The sequence below is a fragment of the Dipodomys spectabilis genome, unplaced genomic scaffold (assembly GCF_019054845.1).
Source record: "Dipodomys spectabilis isolate Male_0828 unplaced genomic scaffold, ASM1905484v1 ptg000157l, whole genome shotgun sequence".
Lineage (NCBI taxonomy): Eukaryota > Metazoa > Chordata > Mammalia > Rodentia > Heteromyidae > Dipodomys > Dipodomys spectabilis.
The window spans coordinates 5,916,480-5,942,528 of record NW_024870834.1 but is presented as its reverse complement, the minus strand read 5'-3'; the positions used below and the strand labels follow the sequence as shown (position 1 = coordinate 5,942,528).

The following is a 26,049-nucleotide window of genomic DNA, read 5'->3' as shown; positions in this document are numbered from 1 at the left end:
GAGGAAGCCTGGGCCTGGCAGGCCAGGAGAAGCCTGAAGCCGTGACTCTGTCCACTCCAAGGGCTCTCATGCATCTTGGGGGTCCCTGGTGCGGATGCTGACCTAGATATCATCCAAACCTCCCTCAGCCTCAGTCCTTGCCCCCAGCTCCAGGGACGTTTCTAGTCTTTGTGGAAGAACGGAGTCGCCGTGGGAGGAGGCCCTTCCCATACGGGCTGCGGGCTGCGGGTCTGGGCATGGCTCAGAGCACCTCTCCCAGCCTTGACCACTCCCTTCGTGTCTTCACAGAGATTTACTGCCCTTCACGCTGCGCCTGCCCCAGGCCATCCTAGACTCCAGGAGCCTCTCAGACCTGGAGACCATCTCCAAACTGGGCCTGGGTAAGTCCTCTCAGCGGGAGCATGGAGCAGGGGGGCTTGAGGAAGTACGGCTCAAGGGCTGTTCCCCCGGAGCCTATTCAGAACAAAGGGCCTCTCTGATGAGCCTTCTGATGGATCCTACTCTGCCCTGGCCCAGGCTGCTATACCTGGGCAATTTTCAGTCGCAGGAACCCAGAGATCCTAAAGCGCAGTCTCTTTGTTGAAAGCTCAGAAAGAATGACTGCATCAGGCTGGGGCTCTGAGGAAGCAGGGCCAATGAGACTGTTCAGGATGGGGGGCCGGAGAGTTGGCCCAGCAGCTGCCACAGCCCTGGCTCCCAGGAGATATGCATCATGGGTATGACTGGATTGGAGTGGCCACTCACCCCCTTTCCTAATTCCCTGCCCAACTAATAATGATTCCTAAGCACAGACCCTCAGCTTTTGGACGACAAGGAAGGAAGAGGAAAGAAGAATGAGTTGGGGGCAGAGGTGCTCAGCATCCCCCCACCTCATTTTTGTTGTTGTTGTTGGTCAGTCGTGGGGCCTGAACTCTAGGCCTGCTGTCCCTCAGCTCTTCAGCTCAAGGCTAGCACTCTACCACTTGAGCCACTGCACCACTTCCAGCTTTCTCTGCTTACGTGGTACTGAGGAATCGAACTCAGGGCCTCATGGCATGCAAGGAAAGCACTCTACCACTGAGCCACCTTCCCAACCCCCCTACTTTCTTCATCATTGCACGTGCTCATGTTGATTGGCTGCTTCCTGTGTATCAGGTGACCCTGAGTGCTCCGCAGGGCTTGATAACTTTGACACTGGACTGTGCCTCACCATGCAGGCCCTCGGCACAGTGCAAGAGCTGCCTAAGGCCTGGTGCTTTAGATGTTGGACTTATGCCCTCTCAGGAGCTTGAGTTAGGACAGGTGACTGTTTTTGTCAAGTACATAGTTCAGATAGCCTTTCCCAAGGCCTTAAACAGCAGGCATGACACTTCTAAGCATCATTGTAGAGCATGGGTTTGTTTCATGCCTGGAATCCTAGCTACTCAATGAATGGTTACATTTGTATAAAGCGATCAGAAGAGGCCAGTGTGCAGAGTCAGAAAGCAGCTTAGAGGCACAGAGGGAGGGGGGTGACTGCTAATAGGTGTGGGGTTTCTCTTGCGGCTGATCAGAATGCTCTAACACGGATTATAGTGACAGTTAACACAACTTTACAGCTACTAAAAGTAGTTGGGGAAGTAGTTTTTGTTTCTGCTTTTTTTTAGCGGGTGAATTAAGGGAATTGGTATGTTGATAAAACAATTACACAGAGAGCAATGGATTCAGGACTGCCCACACTGGGATAGACACAATTGAGATTCACACTTGGGGTTGGCTGAACTGGAACTTGTGTCCTGTGTCTGTATGCACTGCCAGTCCTGGTGACCATGCTACCCCCTGCCCCTTTCCTCACCTGGCCTGGCCTCCAGTGGGAAACAATATGTGCTGAGGAGACCTGAGCTTGGACTGGGGCTGGGGAGCAAGCCCTACCCTCCTCACCATTCCCTGTGTGAATTTCTGTGTGTGTGTGTGTGTGTGTGTGTGTGTGTGCACATGTGCATACACTAGTACTGGTATTTGAACTCACAGCCTATTTATTATACTTTAGCTTTATCATTCAAGGCTGGTGCTCTACCACTGGAGCCACACCTCCACTTTTGGCTTTTTGCTGGTTAATTGGAGATAAGTGTCTTGTGTACTTTCCTGACAGGACCGGCTTCGAACCATGATCCTTAGATCTTAGCCTCCTGAGTTGCTAGGATTACAGTCATGGTCCACTCTCCCCACTCCCACCCCCATGGTTAATATTTTTAATGGCATTTTTAGGAAAGGCATGTGCTCCACAGCGCTTCCAGATTTGCCAGTAGCTTTTTCCCTTTACAGTATACAGTGTGAATTCCCCCCACTTATTAGGCAGCATTGGAAAGTTGATTTGGATTGACTATCCACTAGCCCATGTTCGGAATCATCCATACACAGATCTCCAGGAGTCTCTAGATACGTGAGCTGATTCCATACAGCATGGCACTTTACTATGTTTCCTTTTTTTTTTCTTTTTGACCAGTCCTGGGGCTTGGACTCGGCCTGGGCACCGTCCCTGAGCTGCTTTTGCTCAAGGCTAGCACTCTACCACTTGAGCTACAGCTCCACTTCCTTCTAGCTTTTTCTGTGTATGTAGTACTGAGGAATTAAACCCAGGGCTTCATACATGCTAGACAAGCGCTCTACCACTAAGCCCCATTCCCAGCCCTCTACTGTATTTCCTTGTCCCCTTTCTACTCTGTGGTCAGCCCAGATCTCCTGTGATGGAATGTTAGTTTTCACTCAGGATCACCGCCAGCCCAGCACCTGGCAGGGTCCAGGCTCTCAGAATGTGAGGCATCCTAGCAGGCAACATCCCTTGTGGAGGCTCAGGAGGCCACAGGGCCAGTGCACACAGACAGAGCGATGGAGGGACAGACCCTTCTTTATGGGAACCTGAGAGGAACCAAGCCGAGGCTTGGCGTGGTGCCACCCACCCAGCATGGGCACCCAGGCCTCTGCTAACCGCTGGGATTGCGTGACACATTTCATTTCTCCTCCGGCCTTGACATTCTGCAGCCTGCTCTACTTCTACTTCCTTTTTTTTTCTTCTTCTTCTTTTTAGCAGAAAACACTGCTCCTATGCTTTCCTAACACCCCCTCCCCACATCCGACAGTGAAGCCCCTAATACCTAGCTTCCCTGAGGGGACCACTACCCAGGCTGAGTTGGGGGCACGGATGCAGCATCTTGGGCTGAACCCCAGGGTCTGCTCTACTTCTGTAAGAATCCAAATGGTTCTGTGAATGGCGGTCCTTCCTGTGTGCCCTCCCTTAGCCTTCCTCCCGGATCCTCTCCTCGCCCCCTTACCCCTCAGGCTGTCCCCTCCTGGCCAGCCAAGCTGGGGTTGCACTGAACCCTCCCAGACGCTGTCTCCAGCCTGGCTGGGCCGATCCTCACGGTACTCGCCCTGACTCTGGGCAGCTGTCTGGTGCAGAGTCCTGCCTTGGGGGCTGGAGGTTCAGAGATGGGTGAGGAATTGGGGCTGCCGAATAGAAGCCCAGAGTCTGCTGGAGAATCAGACAAAAAGGGAGAATTACAACTCCAACCGTGGACACTATAGAGATAGGGACACAGGAGCAGCCCAGAGGCACTGGGCACCTTCCACCAAACAGAGCATAAGTAAGAGCTTGGCCAGTGGGGAGGGTGGAAAAGAGTTCCAAGTTGCAGGAATGGCACAGGCAAGATCTGGAGGTGGGTGGCACCTGGCATAGACAGGAAGAAGTAAGTAGCACATGGAGCAGGGAGGAGACTCAGTAGATAATTCTAGAAGAGATGTCTGGAGCCGGATGGCACAGGCTGTGAACAATCGAAGCAATAGTAAGAACAAGCAATAGTAAGAGTGCCCAGGCCCCGCTGGGCATTCAGTTCCGGATGGTATCTACCCCATGACTTCTTTCACATAAAGGATGTCTGTGGGACCCTGACGGGGAACACTGGGCTGAGCACCTTGCCATTGCTCCTTCGAGCCAGAATGGCTGCCTAGTGCTCCTCACCAGGACATCTCCCAGACTGGAAACCTTATGGGGCAGGTGAAGACACGGACTCAGGGCTCGCTCACACCATGGGGCCAGAGAATCTGTAAGCTCAGTGCCAGGCAGCGAGTCTGGTATGTTCAGATCAGTAGCTGCCCAAGGAGGGATGCCATGGCCTGGCAGGTCCCAGGGCGTGGGAGAGCCCTCCAAGGACGTGCCCTGGCCTGGATCTCTATGGTTGTGTGGAGCTTTGCATACGAGAGAGACACATGAAATCTTACCATCTTGTTATTGTGGGCACAGCCGGCTGTTCAGCTGGCTTCCAGACCCAGGGCAGGCCTGAGGGTGAACTCCACCCCCTTCCTGGATCCCGTCTCCCTGGAATGGGCACATACTTGGCTGCCCTCACCTTCTTGCAATACCTCCTTTCTGCCATCAAGAGCCTATTTTGGTCTTGCTACATTTCCGGTTTAGGGCAAGCCACCTGCCCCCCCCCCCCCCCGACTCCGAGACAGCAATCGAAGTAGGAAATGGCGCAAGTTCCTCTGAGGGGAGGCCCTAAATTGAGTACAAAACACAAACCTGGGAGCTAACTTGACCCCGTTCAAACCCCAGCACCTGCCCTTGCCATCCTGTGGCCTCGGGCGAGGGCCTTCTTCTCAGAGCCTCTGGTCTCCATCAAGGGCAAGGCCTATGATCAGGTCTCAAGGGCCAGGCCAGGTGAAGTCTGGCACTCACAGGCTGGCACGTGGCAGAGCCCCATGAGTGCTGGTTCCTGGCACCCCTTGTAGTTTTCCTCCCCGTGAAGGGAGGAGCTCTGGGTAGGAGGCCGTTTCTGCTTTGCATGAAGAACTCTTTCTTCCCCAGCCTGGCTGATGCTTCGTATACCCCTAAAATTAGCAGGTAAAAAAATTAGCTTCTCAAGTGAGCTCAAGAGCGGCCTGTCATCCAGATGCCCAGTCCCTGTGCCATGTTGGAGGCCCCTAAGCATCTTTTGGCATGTGGTACAGTGTGATCCCCAGCAGCCAAGAATCCCAGAGCCAGACCTGCCCTGGTGGTCCGGCTCCGCCACAGCCGAGACCAGGAGGACCGGTCAGCGGTCAGCCGTGCAGGACTCGGCTCAGCAGGAGCCTCAGTTTGCTGCACCCCTGTGCCCCTCACCACATCCCAGCTGCAGCTCCTTCGTGTTAACATTGAGCATCCAAACTTGGGCTGCTTGCCGTGACAAGGGCCCCCAGGGACAATCAGGACTGAGTCAATGGCCATAATCCATCTGTCCTTCATTCTTCCTGCAGGTCACAGCCATGGTGGCCAGATTGGGCCCAAGCCCCTTTCCTGGTATGGCAGGGTGACCGCTTTGCACCCTGTGATGTGGATACTAGGGCAGCTTCAGGAACCATGTCCTCTTCCTCCCCTGTGTCCTCCCCATACAAGTGTGCAGCTTCCTTGGCCCTGAGCCGGCCAGCGGCACCTGTGCCCTGCACAGTGGGCGGGCTCCTCACAGCCCCTCCCTGCTGGGGAGGGCGGCTCTGGGGCTTCCCCCAGCTCAGGAAGCAGTGGGAGGGGCTGGCAGGCCCCTTCCCCCATCACACCAAGGCCTCTCTGCTTTCTACAGGCTTCTGGGACTTCTCACAGAATCCCCAACGAGCAGCCAGCGGGGAGCCGCCCAGAGGCTCAGCCCCCGGAACCCCCATAACCTCCAGCCTCAGTCCCATTGCCCATCCAGCCAGCTGTTCCTGTGAAATCGAGCTGTCCATAGGAAATAACCACCTGTGGTTTGTGAATCCCATTTTCATCGAGGACTGTGTACTTCCCACTGACTCACCGCCTGCGGACAGCTGCCCGGAGCCTGCCACCTCGGATGCTACCTCACTCCCCTCCAGGTGGGCCCCACGACGCCCACCTCCCCCACCCCCAGTGCCTGCCCTGCCACCCTGCGGCCCCGCCCAGCCTCTGGAGCTCCCTGCACCCGCTGGTCCTTTGCCTGGCCCCCCAACAGCATCTGCACCCCATGCCCCTGGCTCCCTGGGCCCCCTCGGGGAGGAAGACGTGAAGCTGGGGACAGCCCCCAGTCCCGGGCAGCCGGCCCTGGCCCCAGCGCCTCCTCTGCCTATGAAGAAGAAGAGCCTTCCCCTTCCTCCTCCCAGACGGCGAATCTCTGGGAGACTGTCCCTCGAAGAGCAGAGTGCCGGACCAGCGGCACAGAGGAACCATCTGGGCCTTTCCAGGGCCGCTTCTCTCTGCCTGCCACCTCAGGGGACCTCAGACAACCCTAAGGACAGACCTCAGGGCACCACAGAGCAAGGCCAGGAAACAGAGACCAAAGCCAGGGATCTGGGCAGCATGCCAGAACCTTCCAGGAAGACCAAACAACCCCCAGTCCCTCCCCCCAGGAAGAAACGGGTCTCCAGGCAGGTGGCCCCTGCCCTCCTGGCTGCCCTGGAGAGCTCAAAGCACCCCCCGAAGGAGGCGACCTCTGAAAAGGCGACACCTGATGCAAACAGAGAAGACGGGAGTCCTGCCTCCCAGCCTCTGACACAGAACCTCCATGTCCAGGCCTCCGTCTGTCCTCAGAGCACGCCAGAGTTCACAGGCTCCTTGCCCTCACTCTCGGACAGCCTGGGGGTCCCTGCCCTGGCCACCGAGCAGGACTCCTATTCCACCAGCAGCACCGAGGAGGAGCTGGACTTCAGCAACCCCAGTGTGAAGAAGAAGCCGTCCATGATCCTAGACAAGGCGCGCCACCGCCTCAGCTTGGTCAGCTTCGCCAGCGTCTTCCGTGTGTTCCTCTCCAACGACCGCAAGCTGTACAAGAAGGTGGTGGAATTGGCTCAGGACAGGAGCTCCTACTTCGGCTGCCTGGTGCAGGACTACAAGGTGTACAGCCTGGAGATGATGAGCCGCCAGGCGTCCAGCACGGAGATGCTACAGGAGATTCGAACCATGATGACCCAGCTCAAGAGCTACCTGCTGCAGAGCACCGAGCTCAAGGCACTGGTGGTCCCCAACCTGCACTCGGATGAGGAACTCGGTCAGTGCTGAGCGGGGGCTTGGAGCTGGGCCGTGGGGGGGGAGGGGGGGAAAGGCAGGGGAAGGGTCCTGTGCAGTGGCCACCAGTGACCATCCCACCCTCACCCCTCTTTCCAGATGTGTGTATCCATCTCTGTCTGTTGCCAGGTGGTCTGACCGGCCACCCCCTTTTCTAGATCCTTCACCTTAGTCATTAGGAGCTGTGATTTCCCCCCCAACCCTGCTCTGCAGGGGCAAAGGCACGACCCTTTCCTTGAGTGGGATCACTGTGGGGTGGTTTCTGCCTGCAGGCCCATTCTCTCCACAGGACAGAACCTTCCCTTACTGAGCCAGTAGCCAGGTCCCCTCCCTGGAGATAGTCAAAGGGCAGCGTAATATTCCTGTTGCTAACCGGGCGCCGGTGGCTCACTCCTGTCATCCTAACTACTCAGAAGCCTGAGATCCGAGGATTGCAGTTCAAAGCCCGCCCTGGCAGGAAAGTCTGTGAGATTCTTATCTCCAATAAACCACCAAAAAACCAGAAGTGGTGCTATGGGTAAACTGGTAGAGTGCTAGCTTTGAGATGAAGAGCTGTGGGACAGCGCCCAGGCCCAGAGTTCAAGCACCATGACTGACAAAAAGAAAAAAAAAATTCCTACTGCTATCCAGAGCAGATAATTGTCACTTTGGAGTTGGGTAGATGTGAGTTCGAATCCTGGCATGGCTTTCACCCTATCAGAGCCCACGTGGGTTGGTCCCTCCTTAGCCAGGGGTCAGAGCACAGGTTTTGTCACAGTTATGGTGACATTAAGGTTCACTAACTCCCATCCATGAGTTGATCATAACTGTTACGTAGTGATAGCATTTGAGTAGTGAAGGCAAGCCGTGAGGCAAGAAAGATGGTAGGTACCAAGGTCCTGGGGCAGGAGCAGGCCTGGCAGGCTAATAGAGCAGATGGGTGGGTCAAACAAACAAAGCATGAGTGAAAGAGGTTTGGGGCAGATCCAAGTGTGAATGGGACTCATTACGGCAGAGGAATGTCATGACCAGACATGTTGTTACCAAACACTAGTTCTATGTTGACCGTGGGCTCTAAGCCAAAGCAAGAGGCTGCTGACATCATCAGCAAAGAGTGATAGTAGCCTGACCAGCCCTGCCCAGGGTGGCAGTATAATAACCCTAGAGGGAGAAAATCCATGGAGGCTCTGTTAGAGGTGACAAAGGAGTTTTATTAGTTGGTCTGCAACCCTGTCCTGGGTTTCCTCAGAACTAGGAGCAGCTGTAGTCTCTAAGTGGGGGGCAAGTTTCTTCTTCCTTTCCTCCTTCCCAGAGAGCTTCTTTGGTCTCTGCAGGTCTCTCTGCCCTCCGAAGGCCTTTTCCGCAGGCCTCTCCAATCTCTGCAGGCCTCTCTGCCTCTCCGTAGGCCTCTCTGATCTCTGCAGGCCTTTCTCCACTCCACGGGCCTCTCCACCTCTCTGTGGGCCTCTTACAGGTGTTTGCTTCTTCTGCAGTACTCTGCTAGCCTGGGTCTCCCCTCAGGCCAGCCCTGACTCCTCAGGCAGGCCAGGGCACTCCTCCACTCTGAGAGCTGTGTCCTGTGCCATCTTTTGCAGCATGCCCTCTTCTCTGTCTCCTCCCCGTAACCCCCTCCTTTCTATATCCAGTGGCCCACCCCCCAAACCCCCTCTGATGCCCCACCCCCCTGCCGCCTGGCGTGCGTGGCAGTGAAGTCAGCATGGGGCGGGAGTTTCCACCCCCTCAGGTCCTCACAGCGGCTTTGGGAATGATGAGAAGCCAGGTTCTACATCAATTGTTTTCCGAGACTCGAGTCAAGTGGATTTAGAAATGGGAGGAGGTCACCGCTGGTCATTTCCCAGGCACACTGCGTGACCTTGGTGCGGTCAGCACTGTGACTCTGCGCACTGACGGCAGGCTGCCCCGAGCCCGCCCAAGAGCAGCACTAGAGTGCAGCAGCGGGTGGTATGAGGTCCCTGGGATGCCTTGCCAGTGTCACGCCACCCGGTGGCAGGGCAGGGTGCAGCACCTCCACCGCAGGCCCGCTCACCCTACGCTCTCGCCCGCCACAGAAGCCATCGTGGAGTCGGCCCTGTACAAGTGCGTCCTGAAGCCGCTCCAGGCGGCCATCCACGCCAGCCTGCACGACCTGCACAGCAGGGACGGCTCGCTGCAGCAGCTGAAGGAGAACCAGCTGGTGGTCCTAGCCACCACCACCACTGACCTGGGCGTGACCACCAGCGTGCCAGACGTGCCCGTCATGGAGAAGATCCTGCAGAAGCTGGCCGGCATGCACAAGGCCTACTCGCCTGAGAAGAAGATCGCCACCCTGCTCAAGACCTGCAAGCTCATCTATGACTCCATGGCCCTGGGCAACCCAGGTAAGCGGCCTGGGATCCCCTGGGGAGGAAGGGCGCCATTGCCGCTGCCCCAGAGACAGGTGAGAAGCCACACTGTTTGTGTGTGCCAGGGGCAGGCTGTGTGGGAGTTCGATGCTGACACTGTTCTGAACCTGCTGACTCAAACCACAGCAGTGTGACTAAGAGCTGGAGGGCCCCTGGGGAGCTGGGAAGGCCCTCCCGCCTCGGGGGCCCGCTGGCTCTGGCAGCTCCTGGGCCTGCAGGACTCCAGTCTGCACACAGCTGATCCTTTTGCCTTGGCATGCCACTGGCCTCCTCTCCCCTCCCACATGGACTGGAGCCGTGGTGTTGGCCCGTGAGATCTGACCCCGTTTCCACAGAGGTCACTTCCTTCCTAGGCCTGAGTCACAGCTCTTCAGATTTTGAGTGGGAAGGGGACACTGCCATAATCAGGGTGGGCAGTGGACGCAGGCGTGCGGGACAGCGGTGGCCACTCTGAGAGGGACAGTGGTCACTCTGAGCAGGAAGGCAGTGGTCACTCTGAGTGGAACAGTAGTTACTCAGTGAGGTGACATTAGTCACTCTAAGCAGCGTGGTAGTCACTCTTAAGTGGGATGGCAGTGGTCACTCTGAGTGGGATGGTAGTGGTCACTTTGAGCAGGACAGCAGTGGTCACTCCGATCGGGACAGCAGTGGATCCTGAGTTATTCAGGCCTCAGCTGTGCTCACAATGGCTTGTGTTCAGTGCAGTTGGAGCCGCTGGTTGAGGCCGGCTCCGGCAGCAGGAGGGCAGCCTCTGCCCATGGCCGGAAGCCTTGGAGACCTGGCCTGAGCTCGTTAGGGGAGCCCAGGGATTTATTTTGGGGGAGGGACTGTTGATAGGACCTGCTGCAAAGTCACATTGCACATGAGACCCACTGCATTGGGCCTCCCAGCGCTCCTCTGAGCAGACAGGAGCAGGAATCCCTGTACCACAGCAAGCAGAGCACAGACAGACAGGAGAAGTTCATCCCAATCACCCTCCAGCTGGACATGAGCAACCTGCCCACCTGCACATGGCAGCCATGGTCATGGGGAGGAGAAAGATGGTCATCTCCACACAGATTGGGTTCCAATTCCTGGCCTGTCACTTGCGATGACAGTGTTTTGTCATTGGAAGAGGCCCTGAGGTGCGGGCACAGCGCGTGTGTCCCCTCGATGACACGGGCTCTGGTTGAGGAGCGGGGCCTCTCATCCTGCCTGCAGAGGAACGGACCTGTTTCGCCGCAGGGATGTGGGTGGGGGTCTGACACCGGCCCCGCCGCCTTTCTGGTTGGACTGTGGTTTGGGTTGTGCCCTCCGACTGTTCATGAGACAGAAACATGCCCTCAGTGGCACACCTCACAGGTGAGACCGTGGCTCGTGTGGTCATGGTGGGACTGTGACCAGCAACCAGGGCTACCGCGGAAACAGAGGGTCGTGAAGGCTGGCCTTGACGGAGTGGGCTGTAGGTGGAAATGAGGTGTCTTGTGCAGTCTGCAGTCCTGACAACAGGCCCAGGCTGGGAACGCAACTGAGTCTCTCCTCAAATATCCCCAAAGAAGTAAGGAGACAGCCAGGCACTGGGGGCTTCCGCCAGTAATCCTAGCTACTCAAGAGCCTGAAGTCTGAGGATGGAGGTTGGGAACAGGAAATTCTGTGAGACTCTTATCTCCAGTTAACCAGCAAAAAGCCATAGAGCTATGGCTCAAGTGGTGGAGAGAGGGGGCAGGCTGTAGAGCCCTCAGAGAGGGCAGCGTGGAGCTGGGCGCCCACAGCTTAGGCCTGTAATCCTAGCCACTAAGGAGGCAGAGATATGAGGATAGTGGTTCAAAGCCAGCCTGGGCAGCAAAGTCTGTGACACTCTTTATCTCCAATAAACCACCAGAAAACCGAAAGTGGCTCTGTGGCTCAAGTGGTAGAGTGCTTGCCATGAACTGAATTGCTCAGGGACAGCGCCGAGGCCCAGAGTTCAAGCCCCATGACCGGCCAAAAAAGAAAAAAGCGGGCAGCATGGTCAGACCACAGCCCAGAGCCTGGAGAAGACACCTGGCTTGCCCGGCAGCTGCCACGCAGAGCTAAAGCTAACGATGTACTGGGAGCAGGGCTGGCGGGAGCAACGTTCTCACCTGCAGCAGCCAGGGCCGTCCTGTATGGCAGGTAGAGGGACAGCCAAGAAACGAGGTCCAGCCAGAAAGGACACAGCCGTGTGCACCTTCCGCTAGACTCAGAGGGCCGAGCCGGCCTGGGACCTCAGAGGAAAAGCAGGACAGCCAGGAGGCAGACCAGCTACATGACCATGCATATGCCATCGTCCCTGGCCTCAGTTTCCCCCCACGTGAGTGGGCACAGGCTCTCGCGAGGCTGTCATGTCCCCTTCAGCTGGGACTTCATGACTACAGATCTCACCTTGCATGACCCCATTTCCAATGGGGGCCATCCTCCCCTCCTGGGCCCCCACAGGCTGGCTGGAAACTCAAGGCCAAGGGTTTGCAGACCCCGAGACAGGACAGGGACCCCACAGGCGGCCGGATCCCATACCGCAGCCTCGGTGTATCCCCGCGACCCACAAGCCTCTGGCTTCCTGGAGTCTTGGTAAAACCCAGTCCCAGGGCCTGCCCGTCACACACCGTGAATTTTACTGTCGATGAATTTGACTCCTAGAAACCTAGCTGGGCCTAGGGCTGAGGGGCGGAGCCAACTGCAGGTGCATGCACAGGGGTGGGGCAGCAGGAGGACTCAGAGCAGAGGGAAGCCAGGTGTGACTCCGCGCTCTCCAAGGCCAGCTCCATGGGGACATTAAACCACCAAGATCCCAGCAGGACCCTGGCTTGGCACAGATTCCCCAGAGAACCCAGCGGGTGCCTCATGGGGCTGTAGAGTCCTTCCACAACAGCTGATCACTTGGGCAGAAGTCGGTGACTCCCAACTTCATCTCTGCCCCTAGAGGGGAGGACAGAAGCACCCCCCTGGGAGCCCAGCAGCCTCACCTGCAGGCTCCCCTGCAAGAGTTGGCTTTCCAGGCTCATTGGTGATCCTGGTTTGGACCCCAGCTTCCATGCTGGTCTTAGACAATAACGTCACGGGGCCTCAACATGAGGGTACACCGTGCATGCCTGTTAGGACGGCCACGCAAAGCCCCCGGAGTGGGGCTCAGGCCCTCTCCCAGGTCTGTTCTCCTATTTATAAAGTACAGCTGGGAGCCTGGGGCCCGCAGCGCATGCCTGTAATCCTAGCTACCCAGAAAGCTGAGATCAGGATCACAGTTCAAAGCCAGCTCGCACAGGAAAGACTGTAAGACTCTTACCTCCAATTAACCACCAAAAAGCCGCAAGTGGAGGAGTGGCTCAAGTGGTAGAGCACTAGGCTTGAGTGGAAAAGTGAAGGGATGGCGCCCAGGCCCTGAGTTCAAGCCCCAGTACTAGCAGACATATGCATGCACACACACACACACACACACACATGCACATGCATATGCACTTACACAAATACAGCTGTGGGAGGGCCCCAGGATGTGTGGGCTCTGATGCCCGGATACCTGAGCCTCTACCCTCCCACACATTACCACAGCTTGTTTCTACCTTGATGGCCCCCCAAAATGACAGTAGGCAGCTGAGCCCCAGCCACTTCACCATAGCCAGTCCTGCTGGACATCTGCACACAGGCTTCTCTGTGCGATTGTATGGGAAATAAAAATGCTTTTTGAAAAAGTCTTTCACTTGGAGATCTCTTCAGACTGCACACAGTCCAAGGACAGAAATAGAGCATTGCGGGAGGAACGGCACCGCACTCCGCTGAACGATTAACTTCCCGCTTCACCTGCGTGCCCCTGCCTCGCTCCATGTTTTGAATGGATTAAGTCACACGTCTGCTTACACACACACACACACACACACACACACACACACACACACACACACACACACACACACACACACACACACACACACACACACACACACACACACACACACACACACACACACACACACTGCCCTGGGCATTTTATCTTGTGAAATGTTTGAGGCCTCGCTGCATGCTTTGTGTAAGGACTGCAGACCTGTACATTTCTTTGTGCATTTCATAAATTGGTTTTGGGTTTTGTTTTGTTTTTTTTTAATCTGAATGGCTGGGTTGTTTCTGGGCGAATCAAATCTTTTGAGCATTTTCTCCATTCCAAATCCAGTGGAAGACTGCACCTGTGGCTGCGTTATAGTCTCTAGGGTGTATTAACTCTAGTCTGCAATGCGTCCACAGACTTGCCTTTTATTTATTTATTGTGCAGGTACTGGGACTTGGCCTTGAACTCAGGGCCTAGGCTCTGTGGCTGAGCTTCTTTGCTCTAGGCTACTGCTTGAGCAACAGCCCCACTTCCAGTTTTCTGGTGGTTAATTGGAGATAAGAGTCTCATAGACTTTCTTGCCCGGGCTGGCTTTGAACCTTGATCCTCAGATCTCAGCCTTCTGGGTAGCTGGGGTGACAGGCGTGAGCCAGTGGCTCCCAGCTAGCTCCCTTTTCTTTTTTGAGACTGAAGGGCGCAGCCCCTTCCCCACCCCCTCCTTTGACCTTTAAGTAAGTTCCTCATTTGGTGTTTTTCATGTTTTGCCGATGAGGAGCATGAGGAGCTGATTTCCGGTGGCTTTGGTGTTGGCGATTTGCTCTGTGCACTCAGCCCTGCGCCGCCATGGCCTTTCAGGCAAACCAGCTGCCTTGCTCCGGGGGTCTGGGAGCCTCGGTGTCCCCCTCGGAGGCAGCTCCATAGCCCAAGACCTGCCCACCTCCTGCACTGTCACTGCAGGACACCCACCCCGTGCTCCCACAGCAGGGCCTCTGCACCACCTCCCCACACCTGCGCTGGTCCCCCCCACACGCCTCTTTGGACGCCATGATTCTAGTTTTGCAGTCCATGGCCGAGCTTGCCTGGCCCATTTGCAGTGAGACTAAGACAGATCGGGAGGCTGAGATCTGAGGATCCTGATTTGAAGCCAGCCTGAGCAGAAAAATCTGAGAGACTCTCATCTCCAATTAACCAACAAAAAGCCACACATGGAGGTGTGGCTCAAGTGACAGTGCCAGCCGTGAGAGGGGGAAAAAAAGCAAGAACATGAGACCTTGAGTTCAAGCCCCAGTACCAACAGAAAAGGACAAAAGGGAACTTACGTGGCAGGGCACAGGCGTGGGCCGGCCCAGTGGAGGCCTGCAGGGGTCCCGTGTGACTGCGTGTCGTCCAGGCCCTCGAGCATGCCCATGAAGCTGGCTCTGATCAGGGCGTCCTCCGCCTCTCAGCAGAGAGCACATCAAGAATCCACAGCCACTTGAGCTGGGAAGGTGGCTCAGTGGTAGAGCGCTTGCCTTGCATGCATGAGGCCCTGGATTCAATTCCTCCGCACCACATAAGCAGAAAAAGCTGGAAGTGGTGCTGTGGCTCGAATGGTAGAGGGCTAGCCTTGAGCTGAAGAGCTGAGGGACAGCGCCCAGGCCTACAGGCCTACAGTTCAGGCCCCACAACCAACAAAAAAAAAGAAAAGTCAAGCAAGAAAGAGCACAAGGCTCCAAGTTCAAATCCCAGGAGCCAGGCACTATTGAGGTGTTGGTTTTAAAGACTGAGTGAGATGAAGTCGCATCCTGAGCAAGGCTGACATGTTGGTAGGAAAACAGACAGTGGAAAGATCAGTGGACACGTAAGACATCGCTGGACATTGCCACCTACTACAAGGCAGGGGACAGGATCTGGGTGTCACAGGAGTCTCCTGTCTGTGCCAGTGTGCAGGGAACACCTCTCCAAGCTCACTCTGCAGGGACGGCACCCAGGAACTCACTGGAAATGCATCACATCTGGTCTTGTGGGGTTACCAGGGAGGACACCCAGAGAAAGGAAGCTGCTTTAGGCAGGAGTCATAATGGAGAGGAAAAAGTGAATCACAGAAGGTTAGGCTGCCCCAGGACATTTGCATCCGCCACCTACTTTTCGGAAGAACCCAACCAGCAGAACTAGAGGGTGTGGGTAGTGATGCAAAATGCTATATCCTTTCCTTCTAGTATGGAGTCTGCAGATCACAGCCTCCCGCCTGCTCGGGCTGGCTAGCCTGATTTGGTGCCTGGAGTCTTATTGAAGCAGTTTTATTGAACAGTTACTGGGTACCTGCGACCGCTGGTGCTGGGAAAGAAACTGCATGCTCTGCAAACCTAAAAATACCCACCGGCCCGCCCTGCAGAGAGCAGTGATGAACCCTTCCTTGAGACATGCTTCCCGGAGGACCTCATGCCAGCCCCTCTGAAGCCATCAACAGCCCTCAGCTTAACACGCTGCGATGGGTGTTCAGATGGGGAAATCGAGGCTCCCAGAGGCTTCCTGAGCCACCCTTGATCCCGCAGTCCTAGGGGGGGGTTCCTCGTTTCCAGGTCAAGAGCTTTCTCTGAAAGAGCGGTGGCCTTCTCCACCGTGTCTCAGCCCAGAACACACGCAGAAGGCCCCGGCCAGTGAGGAAGAAAGCGGAGGTCACCGGGAGATGCAGGCTGCAGCTGGCAGGGCCTGTGTGCCGCAGGCCTGCAGGAGCCCCGGCTTCTCCAGAGAGACGCACAGATCCCAGGAGGGTCCCAGCCGCCCTGAGGCCCCACAGTGCCCAGGCTGAGCCCTGGGCCTCCACGAGGAAAATGCAGCACTGGCTGTGCTGGCAGGGCTGCCTGGGAGCTGGGGGCTGGGGGAGGGGGGGCTGGGGGAGCACCTCCCACAGCCCAAGGCTGGTCCACGCACAAGCCCTGAGCTGGAAGACAGAGGGACAGTGATATTACAGTTCAGAGAGGGTCAGAGATTGACCGCAGCTCACACAGCCTCCATCACTGCCCTGGGGAGGGAAGGCAGGCAAGGAGGGAAGGGCAGACATGAGGAAGTTGGAGTGGAATTACCCAGCGTGCATGAGAGTGGGCAAGCGGACAGAGGGGGTCAGGGGAAGGCAGGGAGGAGGTGGCATGGGGGGAGGGGGAGCTGACATAGAGTGACGGAAGGCTTCCTGTGAACAGGACAGTGAGCCCACGGAGGCTTGAGAGCTCCTGGCAGTTGGATGTCTGGGGGATGGGGAGGCGGGGAGACAAGCACCATCCTGAGTGAGCTTTGGTGTCCAGGCAGCCCAGGAGGGCTTCCTGGGGGAGGTGGAGCTTAAAGTAGTGGAAGCTGGGGTTGTGGGGGAGGAAAAGGCAGATTCCAATGGCTCCCTTTCCTCCTGGGGGAGGCAAACAAAGCGAGCTGCACCCCGCTGGCCAAGCTGATTTAAGGATTCACTGGTGCAGTGACGCCTTGTCGCTGGTGGCTCACGCCTGTAATCCTAGCTACTCAGGAGGCTGAGATCTGAGGATCCCGGTTCAAAGCCAGCCCGGGCAGGAAAGTCCGTGAGACTCTTATCTCCAATGAACCACAGAAAACCAGAAGTGGTGCTGTGGCTGAAGTGGTAGAGCGCTTGCCTTGAGCTGAAGAGCTGAGGCCCAGAGCCCAGAGTTCAGGCCCCACAACCAAAAAAAAAAAAAAAAACCTTTCGAGTGTGACACACGAGGGTGCAGCGCGCAGAGGGGATGTGGCAAAAGCCTCAGGTAGGGGCACAGGGACCAGCTCGGGGGCCGCTGGCCAGCTGGCTGGTCCATCTGGACAGGATGGGGGTTAGCAGGGCAGGGAGGTGTCTGGACTCTGTCACAAAAGACCTTGAACTCCACAGTGTGTGTGGACTGGACTTGGTTCTCTGGGAAGAAGGGAGTCACAGGAGGACAGCCTACAATCAGACCTCTAAGGAGATCCGAGGTCGGGGAGGCTTAGGGGATGAGGCTGGAGAACAGTGAATGCAGGAGGCCTGAGCAGAGGGCAGACCTCGCCTTGCGTCTTGGGACGGAAGGCTTGCAGTGGGGGGAGGGGAGGTGTCCCGGGAAATGCTGGAGAAATTGATACATGCTCTGTGGGTTCAGGGGTCCTATGGGAGGCTCTTTCACTCTCTGTTCACCCAGCACGACCTCCTGGGCCCCTTTAATAAAGTGCCAGCGTGTGTGTGTGTGCAGGGGACACGGAGAGGAGGTGCTCACGGGGGGGCTGGAGAGGCCGATGTGGGATGAGAGGGGTCCCTGGTAATCCCAGGGGGCGGCCAGCATCACTTGAGGACACAAAGTGATCCAGGTCCTGAGGGACCTCTGGCTTCACCCTCATCACCCGCAGGATCGGGGCCTCTGGGTTCCTAAGCCAGAGCCCCACTCCACCACCCTTCGGCTGGAAGTCATTCCCCTGGCCTGGGGCACTTGGGACTGGCGTGGGCACTGGCGGGAGTTTATTAGCGTCCTGACTCTGAGGATTGTGGGGGCAACTGAGAAGCCAGTGCCTGGGAGGTGTGTGCCTGCACCTAGCTGCAAGGGAAGCGGGAAATAGAGCTTCCATCTTGGTAGGCCATGTCCCAGCGAAGCCAGGAGGCCCGTTGCTGTGAAAATGCAAAGGCTGGAGAAGCAGAGCGGCTTTACTCTCCAGTGCGACAAATGCCAGGCTTGAACAAGGCTGAGCAGACGGGAATGCAAGCACCCCACACCCCCACCCCACACCCCCCCCTCCCGCCCCCGGGCCAGTTCTCCTGAATCACAGTTCATGGCTCTGCCCAGCTTGAGCTTTTTCACTCAAGGCTAGTACTCTACTATTTTGAGCCACAGCACTGCCGGTTTTCTGGTGGATAATTGGAGCTGAGAGTCTCAGGGACTTTCCTGACTGGGCTGGCCTTGAACCCTGATCCTAAGATCTCAGCCTCCTGAGTAGCTAGGATGACAAGCATGAGCCATTGGTGCTCAGCTGCCCAGAGCACTTTAACTTCCTTGTTCCTCAAGCTGCCCTGGGCCTGGGCCTCCCAGAGAGCCAGAGCCCAGGTGCTCCATGACCTTCCATGAGCAGTCAGGAAGCGCTGACCTGGGGGTGGCCGTGGCACCACACCCTGACAGGGGCAGCTCCCGGGAAGCCTGGCACTCACTGCCTCCTCCTCCTCCTTTTCCTCCAGGAAAGCCCTACGGGGCGGACGACTTCCTGCCCGTGCTCATGTACGTGCTGGCGCGCAGCAACCTCACGGAGATGCTCCTGGACGTGGAGTACATGATGGAGCTCATGGACCCTGCCCTGCAGCTGGGGGAAGGTGAGTCACAGGCCCCGAAACCAGGGGCCCGACGAGTGCCTTCTGGGACGTGGGACCCCACGCTCCTGTTCCAGGAAAGCCAGGAAGAGAGGATATTACCATTGCTCACTGGCAGCCGGAATGGGGGAGAAGCCCAGATGGTGAAATCCAGCGGGCTTTCTGGAGGAGGTGACATCCAGGCCGAGCACTGAAGGATAAGCAGAGAGACAAGGGAGAGATGTCCTGCGTAGCAGGAGCAGCAGGGGCTGGTCAGACAGCAGAGGCTGAGGGCAGGCCGCACCTGAGCGCGCTAGCAGCGGTGGGCCCGAGGCCTTGCTCAGCCCTGCTCAGCCCGCCCAGCCCAGGACCCCTGTCACGGAGGAGGTTGACGTCAAGGCTCTGCAGGCCCTGGTGGCAGATGAGAGAGTGGTTTTTATGCCCACCTCCGTTTCCCTTCCCCTTCTCCTGCCCACACTTCCTCTGCCCGCTGAGTCTCAGCTGCCTCCACCAAGAATCCCCTGAGATACTGTGGCTATGGGGGGACTCCCAGAGCCCCTGACTTGTCCTCTGAGCTCCCATCCACCCATCCACCAACCCACCCATCCACCCATCCATCCACCCATCCATCCACCAGCCCACCCATCCACCCATCCACCAACCTACCCATCCATCCACCCATCCACCCATCCATCCACCCATCCATCCACCAGCCCACCCATCCACCCATCCACCCATCCATCCACCCATCCATCCACCAGCCCACCCATCCACCCATCCACCAACCTACCCATCCATCCACCTATCCACCAACCTACCCATCTACCAATCTACCCACCCACCCATCCACCCACCCATCCACCCACCCATCCATCCACCCATCCACCAACCCACCCATCCACCCATCTACCCAGCCATCCACCCATCCACCCATCCACCCATCCATCCACCCATCCATCCACCAGCCCACCCATCCACCCATCCACCCATCCATCCACCCATCCATCCACCAACCCACCCATCCACCCATCCACCCATCCATCCACCCATCCATCCACCAGCCCACCCATCCACCCATCCACCAACCCACCCATCCATCCACCTATCCACCAACCTACCCATCTACCAATCTACCCACCCACCCATCCACCCACCCATCCATCCACCTACCCATCCATCCACCCATCCACCAACCTACCCATCCACCAGTCCACCCACCTACCCATCCATCCACTCATCTACCAACCCACCCACCCACCTACCTATCCACCATCTACCCATCCACCCATCTATCCACCAAACCACCCATCCACCAACCCACCCACCCATCCACCCATCCACCAATCTACCCACCCACCCATCCACCCATCCACCAACCCACCCATCCACCAACCTACTTGTCCACTTATCCACACATTCACCCATCTACTTATCCATCCACCTATCCACCCCTACGTTTATCTCTATACCATCCACCTATCCAGGTATCCTCCACACCCACCTATGGATCCTCCATCCATCCACCTGCCCCCCACTCACTCATCCACCTAGCTCCCTACATCTAGCCACCTTCCACCCATCCATCCCCACCACAGCTATGTACTCATCTACTCCACGATCCACCCTTCCACCTATCTACCCATCCATCCACTGAGCCAGCCTCCGTCCATCCATCCATCCATCCGTCCATCCACTAACCATGTGTTCCCCAAAGCATCCACCTCCCTTGGGGCGACTTCTAAGGCAAATGTGGGGTATCTGCCAGGCAGCGTGCAGCCGGGCAGAGCCTTGCCCTGACATCCAAACGCCACCCTTGACAGCAGCCCTGGCCAGCGAGAACTTGAGGTGTTGGCACCGGTGCCGAGTCTCCTGCACCTCCCTCTGCCCTAGTCCAAAGCCGGGGTGTGGGTTGGGACTGCGTGTCTCCCCTGCCCCTCTCCAGCCCCTGGCACAGGCCTGCCGGTGGGGGTCTGGAGCCTCTGGCACCAGCAGGACCGTGGGGGTCTTCAGCTTGGACAGCGGCCTCGCCTTCAACAGCCTCCACCCTGTCTGAGCATGTCCAAGGGGAGGGGAGGTGGGAGCAGCTCCTGAGTCTCCCCACACTGCCGCCCCCCCTCCACGCCAGATGCGGCTGCCCAGGATCCACCAGCTCCGCCCTGAGGAGCACAGGACCAGTGGATGGCGCCTGCAGGGGTGTGGAAAGAGGGGACTGGGCCCCCAGCGGTGCCCACCCCCACAATCCTCACCTTCTAGAACCCTGAGGTTCTTGGAAACTGGAGGAGGCAGAGGAGGGATCAAAGGCAGCCCGGGGCTGGGAAGGGGGAGGGGCCAGGGTAGCTCTGGGTTAGAGGCTCTGGCATTCTGCGGATGTGGCTGAGTGTTCACCCCTTCTGGCTGTCATGGCCAAATTAGGTGAGGCCTCTCCAATGGATGGCGCCTTCTCTCTGTGTCCGCCACAGTAAGAGGGCGGCTCTCCGGCTCCTTCATAAGGCCACTGATCCCATGACCTTGTCACCTCCCAGACACCCCACTGAGTTCTCTCCCCAGGGCGGTGAGGATGACCACCTGTGGATGATGGAAGCAGAACAGGGCCAGGGTTGGCCTCTACCTTCCTGCATCTCATGGTTCATGGGAATAACAGTTCTGCCATACACAAAGTGCCCACAAGGCGGCGCTAGCAGCTCACGCCTGCAATCTTGGTTACTCAGGAAGCTGAGATCTGAAGACAGATTGAGCGCCAGCCAGGGCTGAAAGTCTGAGACTCCTGTTTCCAATGAACCACCAAAAAGCCAGAAGTAGAGGTGTCGCTCAAGTGATAGCACCAGCCTTGAGCAAAAAAGTTAAGGGACACTGCCCAGACCCTGAATTTAAGCACTAATACTGATGAAAAAAATAAATAAATAAACAAGCCAGGCACCTGTGGCTCACGCCTGTAATCCTAGCTATTCAGGAGGCTGAGATCTGAGGACCAGGGTTCAAAGCCAGCCCAGGTAGGAAAGTCCATGAGACTGTTATCTCCAGTTAACCACCAGAAAACCAGAAGTGGCACTGTGGCTCAAATGGTAGAGTGCTGGCCTTGAGCTGAAGAGCTGAGGGACAGCGCCCAGGCCCAGAGCTCAAGCCCCACGACCCACACCCTCCAGAAAAGTAAATAATATAAGAAAAGAAAATAAACCAAAAACAAAAGCAAAGCCAGCATGTGTGCAAGCAAGATCCAGTATGCACTGCGGCCTTCCCGCCAGGTCTGTGCAGCCTGATCTAGCAGCCGGCTAGTCACTAGGTTCCACCGTCTCTGCAGCGCACACCTGGAGCAGGAGCAGCTCCCTGTGAGAGCAGGGAGGGCTGACGGGCCCGGCTCGCTCTCTGCACCCTCCCCTGCTTCCAAGGAAATCTGAACAAACACCAGTCCCCGGCCCCTGCTGGGTACCTGGCTTGGAGCCAGTCAAGAATCCAGACAGGTGTCTCATGAGCTCCTTGGCTGGAGCCCCTCCCCAGGCTGGCTGACCGCTGGCTGGGCCGGCCTTGGCTAGTTCCAGCACTCACCCCAGAGCAGGGCTCAACGCAAAACTCAGAGTGGTGTTGCCTGCCACCTAGTGGTGGTACCAGGCCCTGCATGGCCGAGTCAAAGAAGGAGTCGCTGGGAAAAATAGGGCCCCAGCAGACAGCGGTCCTGAGCAGGGCTGGAATCACGGGAAAAGCCTTCCTGGCCATTCAGGCTTTAAGGTCAAGTAGATAACAAACAGTTTTAATAGATACTCCAGGCACCTGGCCCAACCTGGGTTGGGCTGGGGTTGAACTCAGAGAATGGAGTGCGAGCGCCCCCTGGGGGTGGCAGCGGGTGGGCTGGGGGCGGGGCTTGGTGGGTGGGGCGGGGTCTGGCGACGTGGGTGTGTCTGGGGCGGGGTCTGGTGGGGCGGGGCCTGCCCCCTGGACCAGCCTCCCTCCTGTAGGAGTTGGGATGCCGTCCCCCATCCTGCACGCCTTTGGTCCTCAGGCTCCTACTACCTGACCACCACCTACGGGGCCCTGGAGCACATCAAGAACTATGACAAGATCACGGTGACCCGGCAGCTGAGCGTGGAGGTGCAGGACTCCATCCACCGCTGGGAGCGCCGGCGCACGCTCAACAAGGCCCGGGCCTCGCGTTCTTCCGTGCAGGTGATGCTGGGGGTCAGGGTGGCAGGGCTGGGGGACTCTGGCAGTGACTGGGCGCTCCTGCCCACCGGCCTGTCCGCAGGGGCGCAGTGGGCAGGGTTCCCACGCCACAAGAGCCAGTGTGTGTCCGGCTCCGTGCTGGACCCATGGGGCGCCCTGGATGCACGCTGCGTCCGGGCCATTCAGTGCCAGACTCCCGCCTCCTCCACTCCATCCCCACACACAGGCCTCGGGCAGGGCGGCATCCAGACACCCACCGTTCCCTGAACCTGCGCGGCTCAGCTCCCTGGCTGCCCAGCCCCCACTCAGGCCGCCCTGGTTCTCGTCCTCAAGAAGGGGAGGAACACCATGCCCACTCTGTTTCCAACAGCCCCCCTCCAGGAAGGCCTCCCTGGTACCCCCTCCCCCTCCCCACAGACTAGGTGATGCCGCTTCCTCCTGCCACTTCTCCATCGGCGTGGAGAGCGATGGCTCCTCATCTTCTAGTCTGTGTGTGGGCTGTGGCCTCTGAGAGATTACCACCCACGGTTCACAGGTGTCTCAGAGACCAAGCCCAGGGCTGGTGCAGACCAGGATTGCAGTGTATAGAAAAGAGAGGAAGTTGGTCTAACAGCCAGGCAGCAATCCAGAGCTGTCCACAGCAATCCAGATCACTATCATGGCACCCAAAGCCACCAGTCCTGAACCCCACTCCCCATTTGCAAGATGGCCACGTCTGTGAGGAAGGAGACCTGGATGGACTCAGCCGTACACTAGCTGGCTGTGTGACTCTGACTGAGCCCGGTGCCTCTCTGGGACTCAGTTTCCCTCACCATGCAGGCAGAGTGTGAACCAGATGCGCTGTATGGAGTCTATTCTCAAATCAACAGCATCTGGTAACTGGCTTTGGGGGGGACACAGCACAGTGTGTGTCCCTTCCACAGCTCTGGAGCTTCCGTCATGCTTGGTCTCGGCCTGGCCCTCCCCCTTTACTTCCTGCTTCTCCTCGGTAGTTCCTGCTGCTGACTCAGAGCACCATGAGATGAGCCCCAGCAACAGGAGAGAGGCCCAGGATGGGGGTGAAGATCTAGGAGGGGTACACTCTGCCTCCTCTCAGTACTTCCTCTGCACCTGACACCTTAAATCCCTTCCCCAGACTGAACGTCCAGAGACTGTGTCAGCAGTAGTTACAAAGGGCCCTTGGGGGGCTTAGTGGAGGACAAGGAGAACACAGGACACTACTAAGACACAGAGAGGGGTTAGAATTTCCTTCTGGAAGAATCCCTTTGCTAGGAGCCTGGCACCCCTGTACCCTTTTGGCTGCTGTTTCCACTCTGTCCACAAGAGGGCAGCACCGCACACAGTTCCCATCTGCCCTCAGGATGCAAGATGCCTGCCCTTAGAGGTTGTCCCAGGTTCAAGCTCCCTTTATGGACAAATGCACAGCCATGATGCCAGAACTGATGTAATCCTCGGTCCACAGCTGAGGACACAGAGGGTGACAAAGGTCAAGGCCACACAGTGAGTGGGAACAGGTGCAGAGCCAGGCAGGTCCTGGCTGGTGGAGGGTCGAGTCTACAGGGTGCATTTGTGCATGTGAGGGCTCCTGTCCTCAATTTGTAAGATCCCTCTGCACATGTCCTGGGTCTCCGCCCTGTCCCCAGATCCCTCCCTATTTCCTCTAAGCTTTCACTCCCCTCTCTGCCCTGCCTCCAAACCCCAGGGGCAACTCTGGCCTGAAAGGGCTGAATTGTTTCACCAGCGTGAACTGCTAGGGTAGAGTCTGAACCTCCAATGGGTGGGTGAGTGGATGGATGGATGGGTGTTGGATGGATGGGTGTTGGGTGAGTGGATGGACAGATGTCAGATGGCTATTGGGTGGATGCATGGATGGATGGGTGTTGGGTGAGTGGATGGACAGATGTCAGATGGCTATTGGGTGGATGCATGGATGGATGGATGGATGGATGGATGGGTGTTGGATGGATGCATGGATGGATGGGTGTTGGGTGAGTGGATGGACAGATGTCAGATGGCTATTGGGTGGATGGATGGATGGATGAATGGATGTTGGATGAAGTCAGTGGCCTGGCCACCAGGGGGTGCACTTGCTCACTGCTAGGACTCAGTGTGGAAGGGAGACTCCAGAGGGAAGGCTGGCCCCGCAGGCTCAGTGCAGTCAGAAGGGGCTCATGCACCTGTTCCCCACATAACAGCTGCCCTGTCACCTCCCCTGTACAGAGAGAAGCCTGGGGCTCCAAGACATCAAAGACCCTCCCAAGGCCACAGTGGCTCCCACCACTGGTCTGAGCCGGACATGGGAGTGGGGGGTGACACCCAAACTCTGCTCAGCCCCACCCGTGACGCCAGGCCCTTTCCTCTCGCCCCGCAGGACTTCATTTGTGTGTCGTACCTGGAGCCTGAGCAGCAGTCGCGGACCCTGGCCTCGCGGGCAGACACGGCGGCCCAGGTGCTGTGCGCACAGTGCGCCGAGAAGTTCGAGGTGCTGCAGCCAGAGGACCACCGGCTCTTCGTGCTGGTGGACGGGCGCTGCTTCCAGCTGGCCGATGAGGCGCTGCCCCACCACATCAAGGGCTATCTGCTGCGCAGCGAGCCCAAGCGCGACTTCCACTTTGTGTACCGGCCCCTGGATGGTGGCGGGGGCAGTGCCAGCCCACCCTGCCTGGTTGTGCGGGAGCCCAACTTCCTGTGAGGCCTCGCCATGGCACTTGTTTCCTGAGACTAGCTAGATGGAAAGGCAGGGACTTCGCACTTAGGTCCCCCGTATACCAGCCAACACTGGCGTTCATGTCAGACATGTGTACCAGCCACCAAGCATGCCTGACCCAATGTGGCACAATAACAGCCAAAATTACCATAAAGCAGCAGCCAAGGGCGCTTCCTGAGGCATAGTCATAGCCCTGAGAGGTCATGTTTTTCATTACACAAAAGGAAAACAGACTCCTAGGGGGAAGAGGCTCCCCCCCCATCCAGCTACAGCAACAAGCCCACCCCCTGTTCTCACAGTTCCTCAAGCCATTCCCTCCACTTGCCCCCTGGCCACCCCACTGTGGTCTTTTCCAGATGAAGGCCTGAGCTCAGGACTGGCTGAGGAAGGGTCCCCTGGCCACAGCCGCTCCCAAGGCCCCTCAGGACAGAGCTGGCATGGCCTGGACCTGCCCCGCATCTCAGGAGCATCTCAAGATGAAGACAGGCCTCACCCTGCCCAGGGCCTGTCTTCAGCCACCAGTGCCCACAGTGCCCCCTTGTGGCACCCGAGCCCAACAACAAGCAGCTATGTGCACACTGGGGCCACCAGGCCAAGCCACCACCTGCAATGCATGGACAAACCCAGCCTCGGCCACAGGAGGAAACAGACGGGTGCAGGGATGACTGGAAGATGCACTGTGGGGTTAATAAAGACCATTTGAAAATGGCA

The 26,049-nt window shown here is 57.5% G+C and overlaps 1 protein-coding gene across 1 annotated transcript in view; it reads left to right on the top strand.

Annotated features, from left to right (window-relative positions):
* Rin3 (Ras and Rab interactor 3) overlaps window positions 1-26,049 on the top strand; it is an 88,759-nt gene extending 62,710 nt beyond the window's left edge. Inside the window, exons 5-10 of the mRNA XM_042692727.1 lie at window positions 289-380; window positions 5,571-6,986; window positions 9,052-9,360; window positions 18,369-18,500; window positions 22,471-22,634; window positions 25,003-26,049. Coding sequence (XP_042548661.1) covers window positions 289-380; window positions 5,571-6,986; window positions 9,052-9,360; window positions 18,369-18,500; window positions 22,471-22,634; window positions 25,003-25,323 — 2,434 coding nt within the window. The 3' untranslated portion in view covers window positions 25,324-26,049. The remainder of the gene's footprint in view (window positions 1-288; window positions 381-5,570; window positions 6,987-9,051; window positions 9,361-18,368; window positions 18,501-22,470; window positions 22,635-25,002) is intronic.